Source organism: Zophobas morio, unplaced genomic scaffold (genome assembly GCF_036711695.1).
Source record: "Zophobas morio isolate AGI-343-1 ecotype UQ-CSIRO unplaced genomic scaffold, CSIRO_AGI_Zmor_V1 ptg000033l, whole genome shotgun sequence".
NCBI lineage: Eukaryota > Metazoa > Arthropoda > Insecta > Coleoptera > Tenebrionidae > Zophobas > Zophobas morio.
Window position 1 is genome coordinate 1,581,798 of NW_026972138.1, and position 22,341 is coordinate 1,604,138.

General features: G+C 29.3%; 1 protein-coding gene across 1 annotated transcript; it reads right to left on the minus strand.

The window, feature by feature from the left end:
- Window positions 1–1,104: 1,104 nt before the first annotated feature.
- LOC135139753 (uncharacterized) lies at window positions 1,105–9,939 on the minus strand. Its single transcript, XM_064070082.1, has 6 exons — window positions 9,500–9,939; window positions 1,880–2,084; window positions 1,639–1,839; window positions 1,477–1,585; window positions 1,293–1,427; window positions 1,105–1,243 (listed from the first exon to the last, which is right to left on the minus strand). Exons 1-6 carry the CDS (start codon window positions 9,627–9,629, stop codon window positions 1,175–1,177), a joined length of 849 nt encoding a protein of 282 aa, XP_063926152.1. The 5' UTR covers window positions 9,630–9,939; the 3' UTR covers window positions 1,105–1,174.
- Window positions 9,940–22,341: the final 12,402 nt, after the last annotated feature.

Consider the following 22,341-nt stretch of genomic DNA (forward strand, 5'->3'; position numbering starts at 1 on the left):
GAAGAAATGAAAAATAAAAAAATTTTTATTAATCGAAAAACTGAAAAATCCAAAAATTGCAAATAGAAAAATTTAAAACCCGAAAAATTGTAAAATCGAAACATTGTAAAACAAAATATTGAAGAAACGAAGAGTTGAAGAAATGAAAAATTGAAGAAATCAAAAACTCAAGAAACGATAAGTTAAAGAAACGCAAATTTGAAAGGAAAAATTGAAGAAACGGAAAATGAAAACTCCAAAAATTGCAGTTTGAAAAATTGAAAAAACGGAAAAATAAAACATTTAAAAAAATGCAAATAGAAAAATTGAAAACTTGAAAAATTGAAAAATCAAAATATTTAAAAATCGTAAAATTGAAGAGGAGAAAAATTACGAAAACAAAATTCAAAGCTCGGAAAATTGAGAAATCGAAAAATTGAATAATAAATAAACTGAAAAATCTCAAAACTGAAATTTTGAAAAACGAAGGAAAAACTGAAAAATTCTAAAACTGAAATATCCAAAAACTGAAAAATTGAAAAACTGAGAAATCCAAAAATCAAAAAAGTGAAGTCGAAAATTGAAAAATCAAAAATCTGAAATATCGAAAAATTGAGAAATCGAAAGATTGAAAATAGAAATGTTTCCATGGTAGTTTCTTGTAGAGAATTAAGCATTATGCATTTCGATTCACAACGAATAAAAACGTTATCACAACTGGGACGAGGGCGGGTGGGCGGGGTTTGTATTTGGCCTTTTTTTTCTTAACGTACGTATTTTTTTTCCACGACAAAAAACTGAAAACATGTTTAAAAGGATAAATTTGTGGAGAAGTGTGGGGGATAAAATTTATCATTTTAAACATGTTTTTAGTTTCTTGTTGTGAAGTAATGACTATGTATGTTAAGAAGAAAAAAAAGGAAATATAAGCCCCGCCCACCCACCCTATCTTAATTGTGACGATTTTTCTTTGTTCGACGTTAGTTATTGGGGGCGGAACTTAACTGCAAAATCGATATTTTCTGTTTTAAACATTTTTTAATTTCTTGTTGCGAAAAAAAGACCGCGAATATTAAGGGAAAAAAAAATGGAAAAATATAAAGGGATAAATAAAAACCAAGCATGTAATAAAAATAAATCATTCTCGTGTATTAATACTACATTAGGCTACAACTAAAGGAATTCTGCTTCATATTCACTTAACATTGAACAGTCTTCTGGCGAGACTTGATATAGTTGCATTGTCGAACACACTGTTTACATACTAGAAAAAAAGCTGTTTCAAACAGTCAATTCAATTTCCTCCTACTCACATTCTTGACTTGTTCCTCGATCGGTTTCTTAATATCGGGCCACAACAGATCGATAGCTTCCGGTGCCATTTTCGAAATTGCCTTATTAAATAGCTCCCCGATTTCCTCGTCGTGCATAAAATTGTCAAAGTGATTCTACAAAATCGATTTATAAACTAGCAACCCTCAATCCAGAACCCATTACCTCCAGCTTCCTCAACTTAATATTAATAAACAAAGACGTTAGCTTCAACTTGAGGTGGTCGAACTGGATCACCGTCGAAATGGCCAGTTTAAAATCGATCAGATTCAACCTTCGAAAACTCGCTAAGCAATCTACTTAAGTACTTAGTTTAGTGTGGTTTACCAGAACTCGCCCTCGCCGAAAATGGGAATGGAATCCCCGACGAGTCCGTTGAGCTTGTAGAAGCCGTCTATGGTTAAACGCGGGAAGGTCAGGTTCAGGTCCAGCTTATACCTCAGCCCGCCCAAATCCTTGAACTTTTCGTCGTCGATGACGAACTTGGAGATGTGCCGGACTGTTACGTCTTGGACGTTACCTTTAAGGCTGCGGAAAGTGAGAAAGTCGGTTTAAGGGGAGGCTTTACCCTGCCGCGTCGTGGACGACGTCGAATTCGATTTTTTCGATGTGGAGCGGGTCGAGGATGGGGATGCTGAGTTCCGGGATTCCCCGGAGGATTAGTTTGCGGAACTCCTCGAGGAGGTGGCGCAGGCGGTCTTCGACTCGGCCGAAGGTGTCTATTATTCGGTCTACGGTCCGCGAAACGGCGTTTATTCCGCCGCGGACTATACCTGGAATTTATTTTAATGTTGATTTTAATTAAATTATATTTGTTTGGAAAATAATGTCGCGTTTTACGAAATTAATTATTCGAAATGTAAGCATAAAATTCTCGTTTATTTCTGGTTTAAAAATTCATTGCGATTTTTTGCGTTGCAGGCCTAAAAACTAGCTAAGCTTGCACCATCGGACTTGACATTTTGTGTTTTAGAGATTACATAACGAAGGTTTAGAAATTCTGGTAAGGCACGACTATTGAATTAATTAATTTAATTATCTACTTCAAAAAATTGGTGACGTTATCTGTTACATAAATTTCGTGAAGACAGCGTGACGGTTCTTCCGTTCCTCGTTTAATTAATTGCCTGTTTTTAAATTTAAGCTAATAAATTTCTACCGTCAAATTTTGTAATTTATCAGCGAGATTGTTATTAAAATTGACTGATTTAATTTATAAGTTTCAGAATGAGTAAAAATATATCCCGTCTAAGATGTGTTGTGCCTTCTTAGCAAGGGAAGTTCTTTTTTATCATTGTTTGCAATTTTTTCTTAAGCTATGTAAAGACGGAAATACCTTGAAAATTTTATTTTTTCGTTTCTTTGATATACCTATGGAAATTGCAAATAAAAAAATTGAAAAACCGGAAAATTCTAAATAGAAAAATTCAAGAATAACGAAAAACTGAAAAACTGCAAATAGAAAAGTTCTAGAAATGAAAAGTTGAAAGTTTATTATTAAAAACAAAAAATTTAAAGAACCAAAAAGTTTAAGAACCCAAAAATTGTGGAAACAATAAGTTGAAATAACGAAAAATTTAAGAAACGAAAAACTGAAGAAACAAAAATTTGAAAAAACGAAAAATTGTAGAAACGAAAACTGACGAAACGACAAATGGAAACTCGAAAAATTATAATGTCGAAAAATTGAAGAAACGAAAAACCGAAGAAACGAAAAGTTGAAGAAACGAAAAAAGAAAACTTCGAAAAATTGCAAACTGAACAATTCTAAAATCGAACAATTGACGAAACGAAAAGTAGAAGAAACAAAAAGTGGAAGAAACAAAAAAATGAAGAAAGGAATGGAAACTCAAAAATTGCTAATTGAAAAACTGTTTGTCGAAAAACCGAAGAAACGAAATATTGCAAACCGAGAAATTGAAGAAATAAAAAAATTGAAAACCGAAAAACTGAAAAATCAAAAAAAATGCTAATAAATAGATCGAGAGCTCGAAAAATTGCAAAATCGAAAATGTCCAGAAGAGAATTTGAAGAAACGAAAAATTGAAGAAATAAGAAGTGGGAAATTCAAAAATTGCAAATAGAAAAATTGAAGAAACGAAAAATTGAAAAATCAAAAATTAAAGTGAAAAATTTAAAACTCGAAAAAATACAACCGTGAAATTGCAGAAACTCAAAATATTTCAAATCAAAAAATTATAAAATTGGAGAATCGAAAAATCAAAGAAACCAAAAATTGTAGAAACGAAAGTTGAAGAAATGAAACATTGAAGAAACGAAAAATGGATAAAAATTGAACAATAAAAAAAATGACAAAACGAAACACTGAAAAGTCAAAAAATGTAAGTAGAAAAAGATCGAGAACTCGAAAAAGTTCAAAATCGAAAACTTGCAAACCGAGAAATTGAAGATATGTACGAAAAATCGAGGAGACGAAAAAAAGAAGAAAAGAATTGAAAAATCATTAAATATGAAGAGAAAAATTAAAAACTCGAAAAGTGCAAACAAAGAATATGAAGAAACACGAAAAATTGCAAATCACAAAATAAAAAAAAATTGAAAAAGTAAATATAAATTCAAAAATTGAAAATCGAAAAATTAGTAATGGACAAATTGAAGAAACGAAAATCTGAAAAATCGAAAAACTGTAAAATTGAAAAACGAAAAGTTAAAGAAATGGAAAATTGAAGAAAGGAAAAGTTGAAAAAATGTAAATCGAAGAAACGAAAAATTGAAGAAACGAAAAGTTGGAGAACACAAAATTGAAAGAAAAAACTGAAGAAACCAAAAATAGAAACTCCAAAAATTTGCATTTTCAAAAATTGAAGAAACGGAAAATTTAAAAAAGCAAATAGAAAAATTGTAAAACCGCAAAATTGAAGAAACGAAAACGAATAGATGAAGAAACGCAAAGTTGAAAGGAACAATTGAAGAAACGAAATATGGAAATTCCAAAAATTGCAGCTTGAAAAATAAAAAATTAAAAAAATGCAAATAGAATAATTGAAAACCCGAAAAATTGTAAAATCGAAAAATTTGAAACCAAAAAATTGATGTAACAAAAAATTGAAGAAACGCAAAGTTCAAGAAATGAAAAATTGAAGAAACGAAAAATTGAAAAACCGAAAAGTTGAAGAAACCAAAAACTGAAGGAACAATAAGTCGAGGAAACGCAAAATTGAAAGGAAAAATTGAAGAAACGGAAAATGCAAATAGAAAAATTGGAAACTCGAAAAATTGTAAAAACGAAAATTGTGAACCAAAACACTGAAGCAACAAAAAGTGAAGAAACGAAAAGTTGAATAAATGAAAAATTGAAGAAACAAAAAGTTGAAAGGAAAAATTGAAGAAACGAAAAATGGAAACTCCAAAAATTGCAGTTTGAAAAATTGCAGAAACGGATAGTTAAGAAATAAAAAAAAATAAAAAAATGCAAATAGGTAAATTGAGAACTCAAAAAATTTTTAACCAAAATATTGAAGTACCAAAAAATTGAAGAAATGAAAAATTGAAAAAACGGAAAGTTGAAGAAATTAAAAATCAAAGAAACGAAAAGTTGAAATAAAAAATCAAAGAAACAAGAAATTGAAGAAACCAAAAACTGAGGAACGATAAGTTGAAAAAATGCAAAATTGAAAGGAAAAATTGAAGAAACGGAAAATGAAAAAAATTGAAGAAACGGAAAAAAATTGAAAAATTGAAAAAATGCAAATAGAAAAATAGAAAACTCGAAAAATTGTAAAATCGCAAAATTGTAAAACAAAAAATTGAAGAAACATCAAATTGAGGAGAAACTGAAGAAACGAAAAATGGAAACTCGAAAAATTGCAGTTTGAAAAGTTGAAGAAACGGAAAATTAAAAAACTAAAAATATGCAAATAGTAAAATTGAAAACTCGAAAAACTGTAAAATTGCTAAATTGTAAATCATAAAATTGAAGTAACAAAAAATTGAAGAAGCGAAAAGTTGATGAAATGAAAAATTGTAACGAAAATTTGAAGAAACTGAAAATTTAAGAACCGAAAAGTTGAAGAAACCAAAAACTGAAGAAATGACAAGTTGAAGAAACGCAAAGTTGAAAGGAAAAATTGAACAACCGAAAAACGGTAACCCCAAAAATTACAGTTTGAAAAATTGAAGAAAAGGAAAATAAAAAATTAAAAAAATGCAAATAGGAAAATTTAAAACCCGAATAATTGTAAAATCGAAAAAATTGGAAACCAAAAATTTGAAGTAACAAAAAATTGAAGAACGAAAAGTTGAAGAAATGAAAAGTTGAAGAAATGAAAAATTGAAGAAATGAAAAACTGAAGAACCGGAAAGTTGGAGAAACAAAAAAATGAAGAAACAATAAGTTGAAGAAACAAAATTGGAACGAAAAATTGAAGTAACGGAAAATTAAAAAATTTAAAAATGCAAATAGAAAAGTTGAAAACTCCAAAAATTGTAGAAACGAAAAGTTGGAATAAATGAAAAAATGAAGAAACAAAAAATGGAAAATTGAAAAATTGCAAATAGAAAACTTGAAAATTCGAAAAACCGTAAAATTGAAGAAACAGAAAATTTACAAAACGAAAAATGCCAATAGAAAAACTGAAACTCAAAAAATTGGAAAACGAAAAATTGAAAAAACGAGAAATTAAAAATCAAAAAATGGAAACTCCAAAAACTGCAAATCAAAAAACCAAGAATCGTAGAAATGATAAGTTGAAGAAATGAAACATTGCAGAATCGAAAAATGGATAAAAATTGTTAATTGAGCAATAAAAAAATAAAAAAATTGACAAAACGAAACACTGAAGATCGAAAACTTGAAACAGTTCAAAGACGAAAACTTGCAAACCGAAAAATTGAAGAAACGAAAAATTGAAGAGACAATTTGAATTAAATTCAATTAAAAGGAAAAATTGAAGATACAAAAAATCGAGGAGACGAACAATTGAGAAAACATCAAAAAAGAGAAAAATTAAAAACTCGAAAAAGTGCAAAGAAAGAGTATGAAAAAAAAAGAAAAATTGCAAATCACAAAATAAAAAAAAATTAAAAAGTAAATATAAATCCAAAAATTCAAAAAACACGAAAAATTAAAACATTAACAAATCTGAAAATCGAAAAATTTGTAATAGACAAATTGAAAAAACGAAAATCTGAAAAATCGAAAAATTGTAAAATTGAAAAACGAAAAGTTGAAGAAATAATTTGAATTAATTTCAATTAAAACGAAAAATTGAAGATACGAAAAATCGAGGAAATGAACAATTGACAAATCATAAAAAAAAGAGAGAAAATTTAAAAACTCGAAAAAGTACAAAGAAAGAGTATGAAAAAACAAATAAAATAAATTGAAAAAGTAAATATAAATCCAAAAATTCAAAAAACACGAAAAATGAAAAAATTAACAAATCGGAAAATCGAAAAATTTATAATAGACAAATTGAAGAAACGAAAATCTGAAAAATCGAAAAATTGTAAAATTGAAAAACGAAAAGTTGAAGAAATGAAAAATTGAAGAAAGGAAAAGTTGAAAAAATAAAAAATCGTAGAAACGCAAAATTGAAAGGAAAAACTAAAGAAACCAAAAATGGAAACTCCAAAAATTTGCAGTTTCAAAAATTGAAGAAAGAGAAAATTAAAAAAATTCAAATAGAAAAATTGTAAAATCGCAAAATTGTAAACGAAAAAATTGTAAAACCGCTAAATTGAAGAAACGAAAACGAAAAGGAAACGATGAAGAAATGAAAAATTGAGAGGAAAAGTTGAAGAAATAAAAAATCGAAGAAACGAAAAATTGAAGAACCGAAATTTGAAGAAACCAAAAACTGAAGAAACGATAAGTTGAATGAACGCAAAGTTGAAACGAAAAAGTGAAGAAACGAAAAATGGAAACTCCAAAATTGCAGTTTGAAAAATTGAAGAAACGGAAAATAAAAAATTAAAAAAATGCAAATAGAATAACTGAAAACCCGAAAAATTGTAAAATCGAAAATTTTGAAAGCAAAAAATTGAAGTAACAAAAAATTGAAGAAACGCAAAGTTGAAGAAATGAAAAATTGAAGAAAGGAAAAATTGAAGAAATGAAAAATTGAAGAAACGAAAAGTTGAACAAACTAAAAACTGAAGGAACAATAAGTTGAAGAAACGCAAAATTGAAAGGAAAAATTGAAGAAACGAAAAATGGAAACTCCAAAAATTGCAGTTTGAAAAATCGAAGAAATGGAAAATAAAAAATTAAAAACATTCAAATAGAAAAATTGAAGACTCGAATAATTGTAAAATGGAATAAATTGGAAATCACAAAATTGAAGTAACAAAAAATTGAAAAAACGAAAAGTTGAAGAATTGAAAAATTGAATCGAAAAGTTGAAGAAATGAAAAATTCAAGAAACGAAAAATTGAAGAACCGAAAAGTTGAAGTAACAAAAAATTGAAGAAACGAAAAGTTGATGAAACCAAAAACTGAAGAAACGACAAGTTGAAGAAACGCAAAGTTGAAAGGAAAAATTGAACAACCGAAAAATGGAAACCCCAAAAATTACAGTTTGAAAAATTGAAGAAACGAAAAAAAAATGGAAATAGGAAAATTGAAAACCCGAATAATTGTAAAATCAAAAAAATTGGAAACCAAAAATTTGAGGTAATAAAAAATTGAAGAAACGAAAAGTTGAAGAAATGAAAAACTGATGAACTGAAAAGTTGAAGAACCCAAAAACTAAAGAAAAAATAAGTTGAAGAAACGCAAAATTCAAAGAAAAATTGAAGAAACGGAAAATTAAAAAAATTAAAAAATGCAAATAGAAAAATTGAAAACTCGAAAAATTGTTGAAACGAAAATTGTGAACCAAAAACTTGAAGCAACAAAAAAGTGAAGAAACGAAAAGTTGACTAAATGAAAATTTGCAAATCGAGAAATTGAAGAAACGAAAATTTGAAGAACGAAAAGTTGAAGAAATCAAAAATTGAAGAAACGATAAGTTGAGGGGGCGCAAAATTGAAAGAAAAAATTGAAGAAATGAAAATTAAAAACACGAAAAATTGAAATGTTAAAAAATTGAAAAATCGAAAAATTGCAAATAGAAAAATTGAAAACTCGAAAGAAAATTTAGAAATTAAAAAAACGATAAATTAAAATACCGAAACATTTTAAATTCCAAAATGGAATAATTAGAACACATTAAAAGTCGAAAGCTCAAAAATTGTGAATCGAAAATTGTAGAATTGAAAAACGACAAGATAAGAATCGAAAATGCTATTCATCCGAAAGTGGAAAATTGAAAAATCAGAAAAATCTAAAAACTGAGAAATCGAAAACCGGAAATTTTAAAAATTCAAAAGTCAGTGCCAACAACAAAAATGTCCACAATGAAAGCAACAGTATTTGAATTTGTGCCAATTTGAATTCGAAAGGCGGAAAACTAAAACGTCAAAAACTTTAGTCATTCATAACACGTTTTAAAAACCCAATGCCAACAAAACAGACATTATCAAAAAAACAAATTTTCCGCTAAGGAACACGACAGCAATACTAAGATAAGATTTTTATCGCGGATTATTTTAATCTGTTAAGGTCAAAGTGCGTTCCGCCTGAAAATAGCAAAATTATCCAAATATGTCTATTCTCATTCTCATATCGTGGCTGTAATCTCGTTTAATTTATTTTTTTTTTTATTCATTTTAAACATAATTAATACTCTGTGTAACTTCCCCAAAAATATTTAAAACTTATAAGTCGCTCCTTTATTTAGATGTTTGTCGAATTATAATTCCGTAAACGAAGCAACCGGTTGTAAATATTTGACGAAATAATGAGCTTGTTAACATAGATACCGTCCAGATGCTAACTATCCCAGCGAATTTCAATAAAGCGATACCGATAAACGTTTGCCGTGTTTCGAAATCTAGAATTATTGTTCGCGATTCACTCCAGCTGTTTTATAAAAGTTTCACGTAAAACCTACTGTTTACAAATAATCCAAAAAGCGGCCGAAAAAGTTCAAAACAACAACATCAAACACGTAATGACGTGACGTAACAAAACACGACATACACAATCATTGATGCCAACTGCAAGATCTATGTCACGGTTTGCTACAAACCAAAAAACAAACGACCGCAAGGTGCTAACTAAATAAACTAATTAAGTAGGTGTAACTTTAAAATAAACAAACAAACAAAAACTAAACGAACTCACCAAACGTGGTGTTGGTGATCCTGTTAACGATCGTGCTGATGGACGGCACCTGAGGAATTTTAATCTCCAGAGCGGTCACTTCGGCACAGCACAGTCCCACGAACACCATCACCAAAAGCGGTCTTTCCATCGTGGAAGAAGTGGCAGTTCGTTATGTTCACCAGTCGAATAGCATTTTCGCCGGTCGGCTATGACTAACACAATGCAAACATAAAAGGGAATTCTTGTAATCAATTAAAGGAATTATCTGTTTTCTCGCAAGTTTATCGGCGTGGAGTGAACTGCGGTCATGTCGATCGGTTTTAGCTAAACGCGAATTGTGGTCGATTTGCACGCTTTGCGACACAAGGTTAGAGTGTGCGAAAAATAAAAAAAATGTGACGTCAGTAATGGATTATTTAACACCGGTGCGGCCGGTACTGTTTTCAATCGAACTTGCTCGATTTGCTGGTCTAGATGAAGTACGAAAGTGAAAGGACTCTTTCGTTTGCAAGGATGTTTTACATGCGTTCTAAGTGGCGCAATGCGGTTATGTACGCATTGTACTGGTGCACTTAGGGTTGAGTAATCGAACTTTGAGTTGATAAAGTTGTAGTTAGGAAAAAGGAGAGTTGGGTTGTGTTCGGGTCTGTTTGGCCACTCCTCGTTCGAGTCGTAGGAATATTTGAAATAAGTGTGCTTGCGATTCCAATTAGGTTGGACAGCAAGACCGTCCGTGACCGGAAAATTAATCGTAACTTTCCACATTCCGTATGCACTTTCTCAATCATCCAGTCGTCGGGTGGTGTTTTGTAAAAATTAGATGAAACTAAGTGAAACTAAGTTGTCGATTTTGGTTAGAAATGATAATTAAATGCTTGCCGTTTTTGCGGAAATAATTAAATTTAATAGAGGTCAGTAATCAGTAATTACTTGCTGCAAATGTCTGCGTTAAATATGTGGTTTGCCAATTTATTTAGCTAATTGTACACAACAAGCAATCAGGGATTTTTGAAGCATGAAAGGCAGTTGAAGGAACGGGGGGTATGCGTCTAGAGTGGAAATGCTGTGAGAAGAACATAAGGAATTCTAAAAAAGTGCAGACAAGTTTCCAGGTTTTTTTTCACAATTTTGATAGTACAAGAATAGAAGCATTATTTTACGATATCGATACTTTATTTACTAAGCAAAATTTTCAGATGACGTCATCAGTCATGATTAAACAAATTAGCAAATAAACCTAACACGCTATGTTATTAAATTGAGTTCATCGATAAGATATTCTCGAATTTTTGTGGATTTTTAGGCAATTTTCTCAAAAGTTCAAATTATGCATTTGAAAATTTTGTCATTTTTTGAACATCTTCGGACGTTTTCCAAAGACTTATTTTCGTTGACTTCAATCTCTGGAAGTGGTTTTCGGCTTCTTTTCTTCGAAATTTTCACCAACATTTCCAGAATTGTCAAAATGAAATCTGACAATTTTTGAGTTGTCTTAAAAATTCAATTTTGATACTGAATATTTAGAAATCTTGGCCGGGAAGCATCAACACGGTATGTTTTTCGATTGAGCTCATCGAGATCTGTATTTTAGAATTTTTTGTGGATTTTTAAGCAAGTTTCCCAAAAATTTAATTTTTCAATATCTTCCCCTATGAAAATTTTGACTTTTTCTCAGGCATTGAAGGAAATTACTCAGAGTTCTTTTTGTTGATTTCGTTCTTTGTAAGTGTTTTTCGGCTCCATTTTCAGAGAATTTCAACCATTTTCTAGAATCGTCAAAATTAAATAAGACATTTTTTAGATATTTTGAAAATTTCACTTTGGAACCGATTATTTCGAAATCTTGTCCCGTAACCATCAAGAACTTATGTTTTTCTATTGAGCTTATCGATATCTGTATCTCAGAATTTTTGGGTGAATTTTTAGTTAATTTTTCCATTAGTACAATTTTTCATTACTTTATCATATGAAAATTTTGACGTTTTTCCCGAGCATTTTCGGAAATTACTCAAATACTTCCTTTTATTGATTTGAATCTCTGGAAGTGTTTTTCGGGTTTATTTCTTTGAAAATTCCTTAAAATATTCCAGAATCGTCAAAATGAAATCTGACAATTTTTGAGTTGTCTTAAAAATTCAATTTTGATACTGAATATTTCGAAATCTTGGCCGGGAAGCGTCAACACGGTATGTTTTTGGATTGAGCTCATCGAGATCTGTATTTTAGAATTTTTTGTGAATTTTTGGACAAGTTTCCCAAAAATTTAATTTTTCAGTATCTCCCCTTATCAAAATTTTGACTTTTTCTCGGGCATTGAAGGAAATTACTCAGAGTTCTTTTTGTTGATTTCGTCTCTGTAAGTGTTTTTCGGCCCCATTTTTAAAGAATTTCAACGATTTTCTAGAATCGTCAAAATTAATAATGTGACAATTTTTTAGACATTTTGAAAATTTGACTTTGGAACCGATTATTTCGAAATCTTGGCCCGTAACCATCAAGAACTTATGTTTTTCTATTGAGCTTATCGATATCTGTATTTCAGAATTTTTCAGTGAATTTTTAGTCAATTTTTCCATTAGTTCAAGTTTTCATTACCGTGTCATATGGAAATTTTGACGTTTTTTCCGAGTATTTTCGGAAATTACTCAAAGACTTCCTTTTATTGATTTCAACCTCTGGAAATGTTTTTCGGGTTTATTTCTTTGAAAATTCTTCTAAATTTTCCAAAATCGTCAAAATAAAATCTGACAATTTTTGAGTTATTTTAAAAATTCAATTTTGATACTGAATATTTCGAAATTTGGCCGGGAAGCATCAACACGCTATGTTTGTCGATTGAGCTCATCGAGATCTTTATTTTAGAATTTTTTGTGGATTTTTGGGCAAGTTTTCCAAAAATTTAATTTTTCAATATCTTCCCCTATGAAAATTTTGACTTTTTCTCAGGCATTGAAGGAAATTACTCAGAGTTCTTTTTGTTAATTTCGTCCTCTGTAAATGTTTTTCGGCTTTCAATTTTTCATTACTTTATCATATGAAAATTTTGACGTTTTTCCCGAGCATTTTTGGAAATTACCTAAAGAATTCCTATTTTTGATTTAGGCCTCTGGAAGTGATTTTCAACTTCATTTTTTCAAAAATTGCAGCAATGTTTCCAGAATTGAGAAATTAAAATACATATGTTAATTTTTGAGATATTTTCAAAATTTCAGTTTGAAATCGAATTAATCGAAAATAATGACCCGGGACTATCAACAGGCAATGTTTTTCGATTGAGTTCATCCATGTCTATAATCCAGAATTTTTCGTGGATTTTTAGTTAATTTTCCCAAAAGTTCAATTCTTCTTATGTAAATTTTGACTTTTTCGCGAGCATTTTCGAAAATTACTTCAAAAGTTCCTTGTGTTAACTTCGACCTCTGGAAGTGTTTTTGGCTTCATTTTTTATAAAATTTCTAAAGTTTTTCCAAATTTATCAAAATAAAATAAGTATGATAATTTTTGAGACACATACCATAACAATTTGAATTCGAAACGGAAAATTTCGAAAATCTTGTCCGGCCAATCAATATGTTGTGTTTTTCTACTGAACTCGTTGAAATCTACATCTTGGATTTTTATGTGGATTTTTGGGCCATTTTCCCAAAAGTTCAATTTTTCAACATCTTCCCGGATAGAATGTTTGACGTTTTCCTGAACATTTTCGGAAATTACTCAAAGAGTTCCTATTGCTCCTTTCGACCTTTGGAAGTGATTTTAAGTTTCATTTTTTCAAAAATTTCTACCATTTTTCTAGAATTTTCAAAATGAAATTTAACAATTTTTGATATTTTTTTTAAATTTCAGTTTGAAATCGAATTATTCGAAAATGATGGGCTGGGACTATCAACAAGCAATGTTTTTCGATTGAGTTCATCGAGATCTTTAGTCCAGAATTTTTTGTGGATTTTTAGTCAATTTCTCCAAAAAGTTCAATTTTTCAGTACCTTCCCTTATGAAAGTTTTGACATATTCCCGAGCATCTTCGGAAAATACCCAAAGACTTCCTTTTGTTGAGTTCGTCTTCAGGAAGTGTTTTTCCACCAACTTTTTAAGAATTGTCGAGATGAAATCTTATAATTTTTGAGATATTCTGAAAATCTTACTTTGAACTGGAATATTTCAAAAATCTTGGTCCGAGACCATGAACACATTCGGTTTTTCGATTAAGCTCATCAGCATCTATATTTCAAAATTTTTTGTGGATTTTTAGTTTTAAAGGAACAATTTTTCAAAATCTTCCCGTATGAAACTTTCGAAAATTATTTAAAGAATTTTTTTGTTGATTTCGGCCCCTGGAAGTGTTTTTCGGTTTAATTTCGTCATAAATTCCAACAATAGTCTTTCTAGAATAGTCAAAATGAAATATGGACATTTTTGAGTTATTTTAAACATTGGAATTTGAGGATTTTTACGTAATTTTTCCAAAAGTTCAATTTTTCAAAACCGTTTCGAATGAGGATTTTGACCTTCTTCCGAGTTTTTTCGAAAATTGCTACATTAAAAATTTGACTTTGAAGTGGAATATTTCGAAAATCTTAGTCCGAGGCCATCAATACCTAATTACAGTTTTTTTTTGTGGATTTTTAGTTTTAAAAGTTGATTTCTCCATATGAAAATTCCTTTTGTAGATTGTAGATTTCGTCGAAAATTCAACCAATTTTTCCAGAATCGTCAAAATGAAACCAAACAATTTTTAAGATGTTTTAAAAATTTGTTTTGAAACCGAATACTTCGAAATCTTGACCCTGAACTATTAAGTCTTTATGCTTTTTGATTGAGCTCATCCATTCCTGTACCTATCCCAGAATTTTTTGTAAATTTTAAGACCATTTTTCTAGAAGTTCAATTTTTCATTATCTTCTCATATGAAAATTTTGACTTATTTCCCGAATATTTTCGGAAATTACTCAGAGTTTCTTTTGTTAACTTCAATCTCTGGAAGTGTTTTTGGCTTAATTTTTTCGAAAAGATTTACACTTTTTCAGATTTATCAAAATAAAATATAATCATTTTTGGTTTACATAATTTAAAAATTTGAATTTGAAATATTTAAAAAAATTTGGTCCAGGACAATCAACATGCCATGTTTTTATTTATCCCAGAATTTTTTGTGGATTTTTGGGCAATTTTCCCAAAGGTCAGTTTTTCATAAACCTCCCCTATGTCCATTTTCCGAACAATTTTGGAAATTACCCAAAGAGTTCCTATTGTTGATTTCGACCTCTGGAAGTGATTTTCTGTTTATTTTTTTTTTAAATGTAACCATTTTTCCAGAATTCTCATTGAAATATGGCAATTTTTGAGACATTTTCAAAATTTGTTGACCCGGGACACGCAATGTTTTTGATTGAGTTCATCGATATCTATATTCGAGATTTTTTTGTGGATTTTTAATCAATTTTCTCAAAAATTCAATTTTTCAATATTTGCCCGTATGAAAATTTTGACCTTTTTCCGAGCATCTTCAGAAATTATCCAAAGACTTCCTTTTGTTGATTTCTACCCTTGGAAGTGTTTTTCGGTTTAATTTCTTCGAAAATTGAAACCATTTTTCTAGAATAGTCAAAATGAAATATGGAAATTTTTGAGTTATTTTAAAAATTTGACTTTGGAACCGAATTATTCGAAACCGAAACTATCAACACGCAATGTTTTTAGATTAAGTTCAACACCTACCGATTTTCCCAAAAGTTCAATTTTTTAAAACCTTTTCCTAAGAAGATTTTGACTTTTGCCCGAGCTTTTTCGAAAATCATTCATTTTTTTTTTTATTTTGACCTCTGGAAGTGTTTCAACCGTTTTTCTGGAGACCATCAACACATGTTTTTCGATTAAGCTCATATACATATTAAATTTTTTTTTTGGATTTTTAGTTTTAGAAGTTCAATTCTTCATATGAAAATGTTGTCCTTTTCCCCAGTGTTTTCTAAAATTACTCAAAAAATTCCTTTTATTGATTTAGTTAGACCTTTGGAGGTGTGTTCGTCTTCATTTCTTTAAAAATTCTCATTTTCCCAAAATTGTCAAAATTGTAAAATGACAATTTTTGAGAAATTTTAAAAATTGAGCTCATAGATTTTTTAGTCAATTTTTTTGTGAATTTTTAGTTTATATGTTCAATTTTTCAATACCTTCCCGTATGAAAATTTTGATCTTTTCCTGAGCATTTTCCAAAAATTAATAAAAAAATTCAGTTTCCCAAAAATGTAATTTTTCAATATCTTCCCCTATGAAAATTTTTGCCTGTTTACCGAGCATTTTTGGAAATTACCTAAAGAATTCCTATTTTTGATTTAGACCTCTGGAATTTTTAGTTTATAAGTTCAATTTTTCAATACCTTCCCGTATGAAAATTTTGATCTTTTCCTGAGCATTTTCCAAAAATTAATAAAAAAATTCAGTTTCCCAAAAATGTAATTTTTCAATATCTTCCCCTATGAAAATTTTTGCGTGTTTACCGAGCATTTTTGGAAATTACCTAAAGAATTCCTATTTTTGATTTAGACCTCTGGAAGCGATTTTCAACTTCATTTTTTCAAAATTGTCAAAATGGTAAAATGACAATTTTTGAGAGATTTTAAAAATTGGGCTCATAGATTTTTATAGTCAATTTTTGTGAATTTTTAGTTTATAAGTTCAATACCTTCCGTATGAAAATTTTGATCTTTTCCTGAGCATTTTCCAAAAATTAACCAAACAATTCTTTTTGTTGATTTCGACCTCCTGAAGTGTTTTTTGTCTTCATTTCTTCAAAAATTCCAACCATTTTTTCCGAATCGAACGAATTGAAAAATCAAAAAATTGAAAAATCGAAAAATGTAAGGTTTAAAAAATTGCAAAATTTTGAAAAAGAGAATAAAAAATATAAAAATTTAAAAATTGAAATACATAGTGAAAAATCCCAATACTTACACATTGAAAATTTGAAAATCGAAAAATTGAGAAATCGTGAAATCGGAAAGTCGAAAAGTCGAAAAATTAAAAAATGCATTAATCGACAAATTGAGAAATCGAAAATCCAAAAATTTAGAAACGCCAAAAATTGAAAAATCGAAAAATAAATACATAATTCCTAAAACTGAAACGTTGAAAAATTGAAAAACCGAAAAATCGAAAAGATGAACTATCGAAAAACTGAGAAATCGGGAAATCGAAATCGAAAAATTGAAAAATCGTAAAATCGAAACATGAAAAGATCGAGAAGTCGAAAAATCGAAAAATTGAGAAATGGAAGTGGCTAAAAGTCGAAAAATAGGAAAATTCAAAATTGAAAAATTTTAACTTAAAAAATCCGATAAACCAAATCGAAATATCGAAAAACCAAAAAATTGAAAACCGGAAAATCTAAAAACGAGAAGGCGAAAAATCGAAAGAAAACGTTAAATCGAAAATTGAAAAATCGAAATATCGAAAAACTGAAAAATTAATTCCGAAAAATTGAAAACTTTAAAAATAAAAGAAATGAGAAGGCAAAAAATCGAAAGACTGAGATATCAAAATAACAAAAAAGTGATTAATCTAACATTTATAAAGTTCGAAAAATTCGAAATTTACAAAATGAAAAAATCAAAACATCAACGAATCGAAAAATCAAAAAATTGAAAAATCGAAAAATGTAAGATAAAAAATCCCAAAATTTTGAAAAATCGAATAAGTAAAAAATCGAATAAGTAAAAAATCAAAACAACAGAAAGTCGAAATTCTAAAAATTTAACAATCGAAATACATATTGCAAAAACCCAAAAATTAAAAAGTCCATTAATCCCGAAAATTGAGAAATCGAAAAATCCAAAAATTTAGACACGCCAAAAATTGAAAAATCTAAAAATTCAAATACATAAATCCGAAAACTGAAACCTTGAAAAATTGGAAAATCTGAAAACAATTTTTCCATACCTCCTCATATGAAAATTTTGATCTATTCCCGAGCAATTTCGAAAAATATTCAAAAAAGTCTTTTGTCGATTTCGACCTCCTGAAGTGTTTTCTGTCGTAACTTCTTCAAAAATTCCAACCATTTTGTCCAAATCATCAAAAAGATACATACTAAATTTTGACGGATTTTAAAAATTTGACTTTGAAACGGAATATTTTGAAAATCTTGGCCAGACTTATCAACACATTGTTATGGATATCTATATTCCAGGATTTTTTGTGGATTTGTAATTTTAAAAATTGTTGATTTAGACCTCTTGAGGTATTTTTCGGCTTTATTTCTTCAAAAATTGCTAGGATTGTCAAAATTACACAGGACAATGTTTGAAATATTTTAAAAATTTGACTTTGAAATGGAATATATAATATATATAAAATGTAGCCTATTAAACAAGATTTTCAAAATATGTGGTTTTAAAGTCGATTTTTTTAAATATCTCTTCATTTTGACAATTCTGGAAAAATGGTTGAAGTTTTCGAAGAAATAAAGCCAAAAAACACTCGAGGAGGTCGAAATTAGCAAAAGGAACCTTGAGGTGATTTTCGAAAATGCTTAGAAACAGTCCAAAATTTCGTAGAGGAATGAAAACATTGAAGCTTTAGGAAATTTGACTAAAAACCCACGTTTTCGGAAAATAGATTTAAACCTCTTGAAATGTTTTTCGTCTTAATTTCTTCAAAAAGTCCATGCGTAACAATTTTTGAGATATTTTAAAAATTTGACTTTGAAACGGAATATTTTAAAAATCTTGGCCCGAACCATCAACACACTATGTTTTTCGATTAGGCTAATTTTTCTGTATGAAAATTTTGACCTTTTCCAGAGCATTTTCGAAATTTACTCAAAATTTGACTTCAAAACGGAATATTTCGAAAACGTTGGCATGGGACCATCAGGACGCTATATTTTTCCATTGATATCAAGGATAATTCTATATCCCAGGATTTTTTATGAATAGTTTGTCCATCGTTTCATTTTTTAACATAATGTCGAACTTATTTACTGTAAAGTTAGCAATATATCAGTGTTGATATCTTTTCCAACATATAATCAACGACATATTTTTTACTTTAGTCACCCATTTGTCACGTTTTTATCTGTGGACACCAGTTTTCCTTTTTTATATTGTTTTACTGATGGCCATGAAATGAATCATCAAAGCACATCCTGACGCACATTGCTTTTCCATACCTATGACAATGAATAAACACATACAATTAACGAAAACTGGCTGTTTATTATGTCGCCACTATAGATTATTAAACTGGTAATTATTTCTATTTTTATCGATTAACAATTGGCTTCAGACCGTACGTCTTATCGTTAAGTACGTACTAGACTTCAACTTCAGATAGCTGATTTGTTTTTATTTGAAAATGTCGTGCATCAACGTACTGATAAACGCGAAATATGATAAGAGATAAGCCATCTCTCACGACTTGTTGTTTTTGTTTTCGAAAATATAACCAACACGTCAACTTTAGCTGTTTTTCTATTATTATTATTTTTAATTTAATTTTTTTTTATTTATTAAACAAATATCTCGCCTGCATTTTCCAGCAGTGCTCGAGAAAACCGCGGAAGAATGCAGCTGTTAAAAAAACTGAGAAATGTTAAGCATTTAAGTAAATTATGCATCGCCGAGAAATTTTATTAAACCTCCCATTAATCACGGCAGATATGAATTAAAAAGCTTTGGGAAGATTGTATTTGCTTAATAAAATGAACAGAAATATTTTTTAATGAATGAAAAATATTTGGAATTTGGTGGCAAAGTAATTTCAATATTCCTCCATAGTAACCTCAACCCCGCCCAACTTTAAAATTTTAATTAATATTTGTCTTCGAGCGAAAATTAATTTTTATTTCTTGTTAAGGAGTTTTTTGTCGACGAGAAGCAACAGAAATTGATTATAATGCTTAACTCCGTTCGCGGTTGAATGCAATTACGGTTGCGTGTGTCAGTTGTTAATAATTTCTTTCGGGGCGGACATTATTTTCGGGTTCTTTGAACCTGATCGATGGAGTCGCGAATTCTTAAGGAAGTTGTTTTATTGAAAAAATTAGCGAAGTTTAGTAATTACTTTTCGCGTCGATTTACTCAGCGCAATGGGGCGCAACGATTACTCTCCTTCCGATCTTTGACTTTCGATGGAACGGGATGGAAATGCTCTTTTTAAGTTTATTTTTAAAGTCGGGCTTAAATTTACAAGCCGAGTCGTAGGTATATGAGGGAAAGACATTTGGTTAATGCGATTTTTGGGAGCCTTAACCTCTCGGTGCTCTCCGGTACCAGCTGCCACTAGTCAGGAGCCAATATAGTTTTGTAATTTGTCTGTCTGGCGGCTTCCATTATTACAGTTTTTCGAGCGAAATGTAAAGTAGTATCCAAAGACAATTTTCTCCAGAACGATCATACGTTAAGAACTATCAAAGTGTCTGCTGTTGTAGTGGAGGGAATTGTGGCGACGACGTCGTTTTTTCGTAGGAACGTGATGTCGTTGGGTATATAGGCGTGTTTACTACTACATGGAACTTATTTCATAGTTTTTTTATCCTGTTTTTAGAGGTATTTTTTAAAAGGAATTACCTTCGACCAATTTTTTAATGTCACCAATTTAAAAAAACATTAATTTTTCGACTTCAATTTCCCAGATTTAATTTTTGGATTTCTTAATTTTTCGTTTCCTCAGTTTTTCTATTCTTTTTTTTATTTTTCACTTTCCTGTTTTTTTAATTTTCACATTCCCGATTTCGCATCACAATTTTTTCGTTTTTTCATTTTCTTTATTTTTTCAATATTTCTTCCGGTTTTATAAGTTTTCGTTTATTCAGTTCTCCAAATTTTCAATCTTCGATTTTTCAATTTTGCAATTTTTGAGTTTCTCAATTTCCGATTTTCCGATTTCCTTAATTTTCAAGATTTGCGAAATATTCGGTTTCAGAATCATCACATTTCAGAACCTTGGCAAATTTTTTGAAACTAGAATTTTTCCTTTTTCCTTTTTCTTCGATTTTAAATTTTCCATATCACAATTTTTCGTTTTTTTATTTTCTTTCACTTTCAGTTTTTCAATTTTTCGATTTTACAATTTTTCAATAATAAGAGGAGTATTATTATTCAATCTTATCTTGGCAAGTACTAGCTCCGCCCACCCACCCTTTATTTTCTTAGACGGTATGTGAATTGCCAAAATTAGTTTTATCTTAACATATACTAGGCCCGCCCACCCACCCTCCCTTCTCTTAGAGGGTATGTGATTTGCCAAAATTAGTTTTATCTTAACATGTACTAGGCCCGCCCACCCACCCTCTCTTTTCTTGGAAAGTATGTGATTTGCCAAAATCAGTCTTATCTTAGCAAGTACTAACAGAAAAATTAAAAATTGAAAAATTGGAAATCGAAAGATTTAAGAAACCAAAAATTGAAAAATTGAAAAAGTGAGAAATTAAAAATTGGAAAATCGAAAAACAGGAAACTTTAAAAATGAAGACTTGAAGAGTCTTATAATTTTTTGAAAAATCTGGATTTATTTACCTGTGATCGAATTTTTGATATTAAAATTTTTCGTTTTTCCTTTTTCTTCGATTTTAAAGTTTTCATACCACAATTTTTTGTTTTTTCAATGTATTTCATTTTCAGTGTTTCAATTTTTCCATTTTATAAATTTTCATTTTTCGATTTTTCAGTTTCTCGTTTTTAATTTTTCGATTTTTTTACTTTTCGTTTCCTCAATTTTTCAAGTTCCTGATTTAAGTTTTTCATATTCTGGAATTTTTGGTTCTCGTTTTCTCGATTTCATATCACAATTTTTCCGTTCTACAATTCCTTTATTTTTTCAACATTTCTTTCGATTTTATAATTTTAAGATTGAAAAATCTAAACATTGAATAATTAAAAATTGAAAACTCGTGAAATTCTTTCAGATCTAATAAAAATAAATGATGAAAATGGAATAAGGGTGGGTGGGAGGGGCACCTTTTTATTTTGTCCACTCTTATTATTATTCAATCTTATCTTGGCAAGTACTAGCTCCGCCCACCCACCCTTTATTTTCTTAGAGGGTATGTGAATTGCCAAAATTAGTTTTATCTTAACATATACTAGGCCCGCCCACCCACCCTTTCTTTTCTTAGAAAGTATGTGATTTGCCAAAATCAGTCTTATCTTAGCAAGTACTAACAGAAAAAATTAAAAATTGAAAAATTGGAAATCGAAAGATTTAAGAAACGAAAAATTGAAAAATCGAAAAAGTGAGAAATTAAAAATTGGAAAATCGAAAAACAGGAAAATTTAAAAATGAAGACTTGAAGAGTCTTATAATTTTTTGAAAAATCTGGATTTATTTACCTGTGATCGAATTTTTGATATTAAAATTTTTCGTTTTTCCGTTTTCTTCGATTTTAAATTTTTCATACCACAATTTTTCGTTTTTTCAATGTATTTCATTTTCAGTGTTTCAATTTTTCCGTTTTATAAATTTTCATTTTTCGATTTTTCAGTTTCTCGTTTTTAATTTTTCGATTTTTTTACTTTTCGTTTCCTCAATTTTTCAAGTCCCTATTTAAGTTTTTCATATTCTGGATTTTTTGGTTTTCGTTTTCTGGATTTCATATCACAATTTTTCCTTTCTACAATTCCTTTATTTTTTCAACATTTCTTTCGATTTTATAAGGATTTTTTGGTTTTCGTTTTCTGGATTTCATATCACAATTTTTCCTTTCTACAATTCCTTTATTTTTTCAACATTTCTTTCGATTTTATAATTTTAAAATTGAAAAATCTAAACATTGAATAATTAAAAATTGAGAACTCGTGAAATTCTTTCAGAGCTAATAAAAATGAATGATGAAAACGGAATAAGGGGGGGTGGGAGGGGCA

What these genes read in the sequence shown, in the direction of transcription:
- LOC135139753 (XM_064070082.1), bottom strand. Translation starts at nt 9,629, where the DNA reads ATGGAAAGACCGCTTTTGGTGATGGTGTTCGTGGGACTGTGCTGTGCC. An exon ending in GATCACCAACACCACGTTTG is followed by an intron (nt 2,085 to 9,499) that starts GTGAGTTCGTTT and finishes AATAAATTCCAG; the next exon opens with GTATAGTCCGCGGCGGAATA. An exon ending in GTCGTCCACGACGCGGCAGG is followed by an intron (nt 1,840 to 1,879) that starts GTAAAGCCTCCC and finishes CACTTTCCGCAG; the next exon opens with CCTTAAAGGTAACGTCCAAG.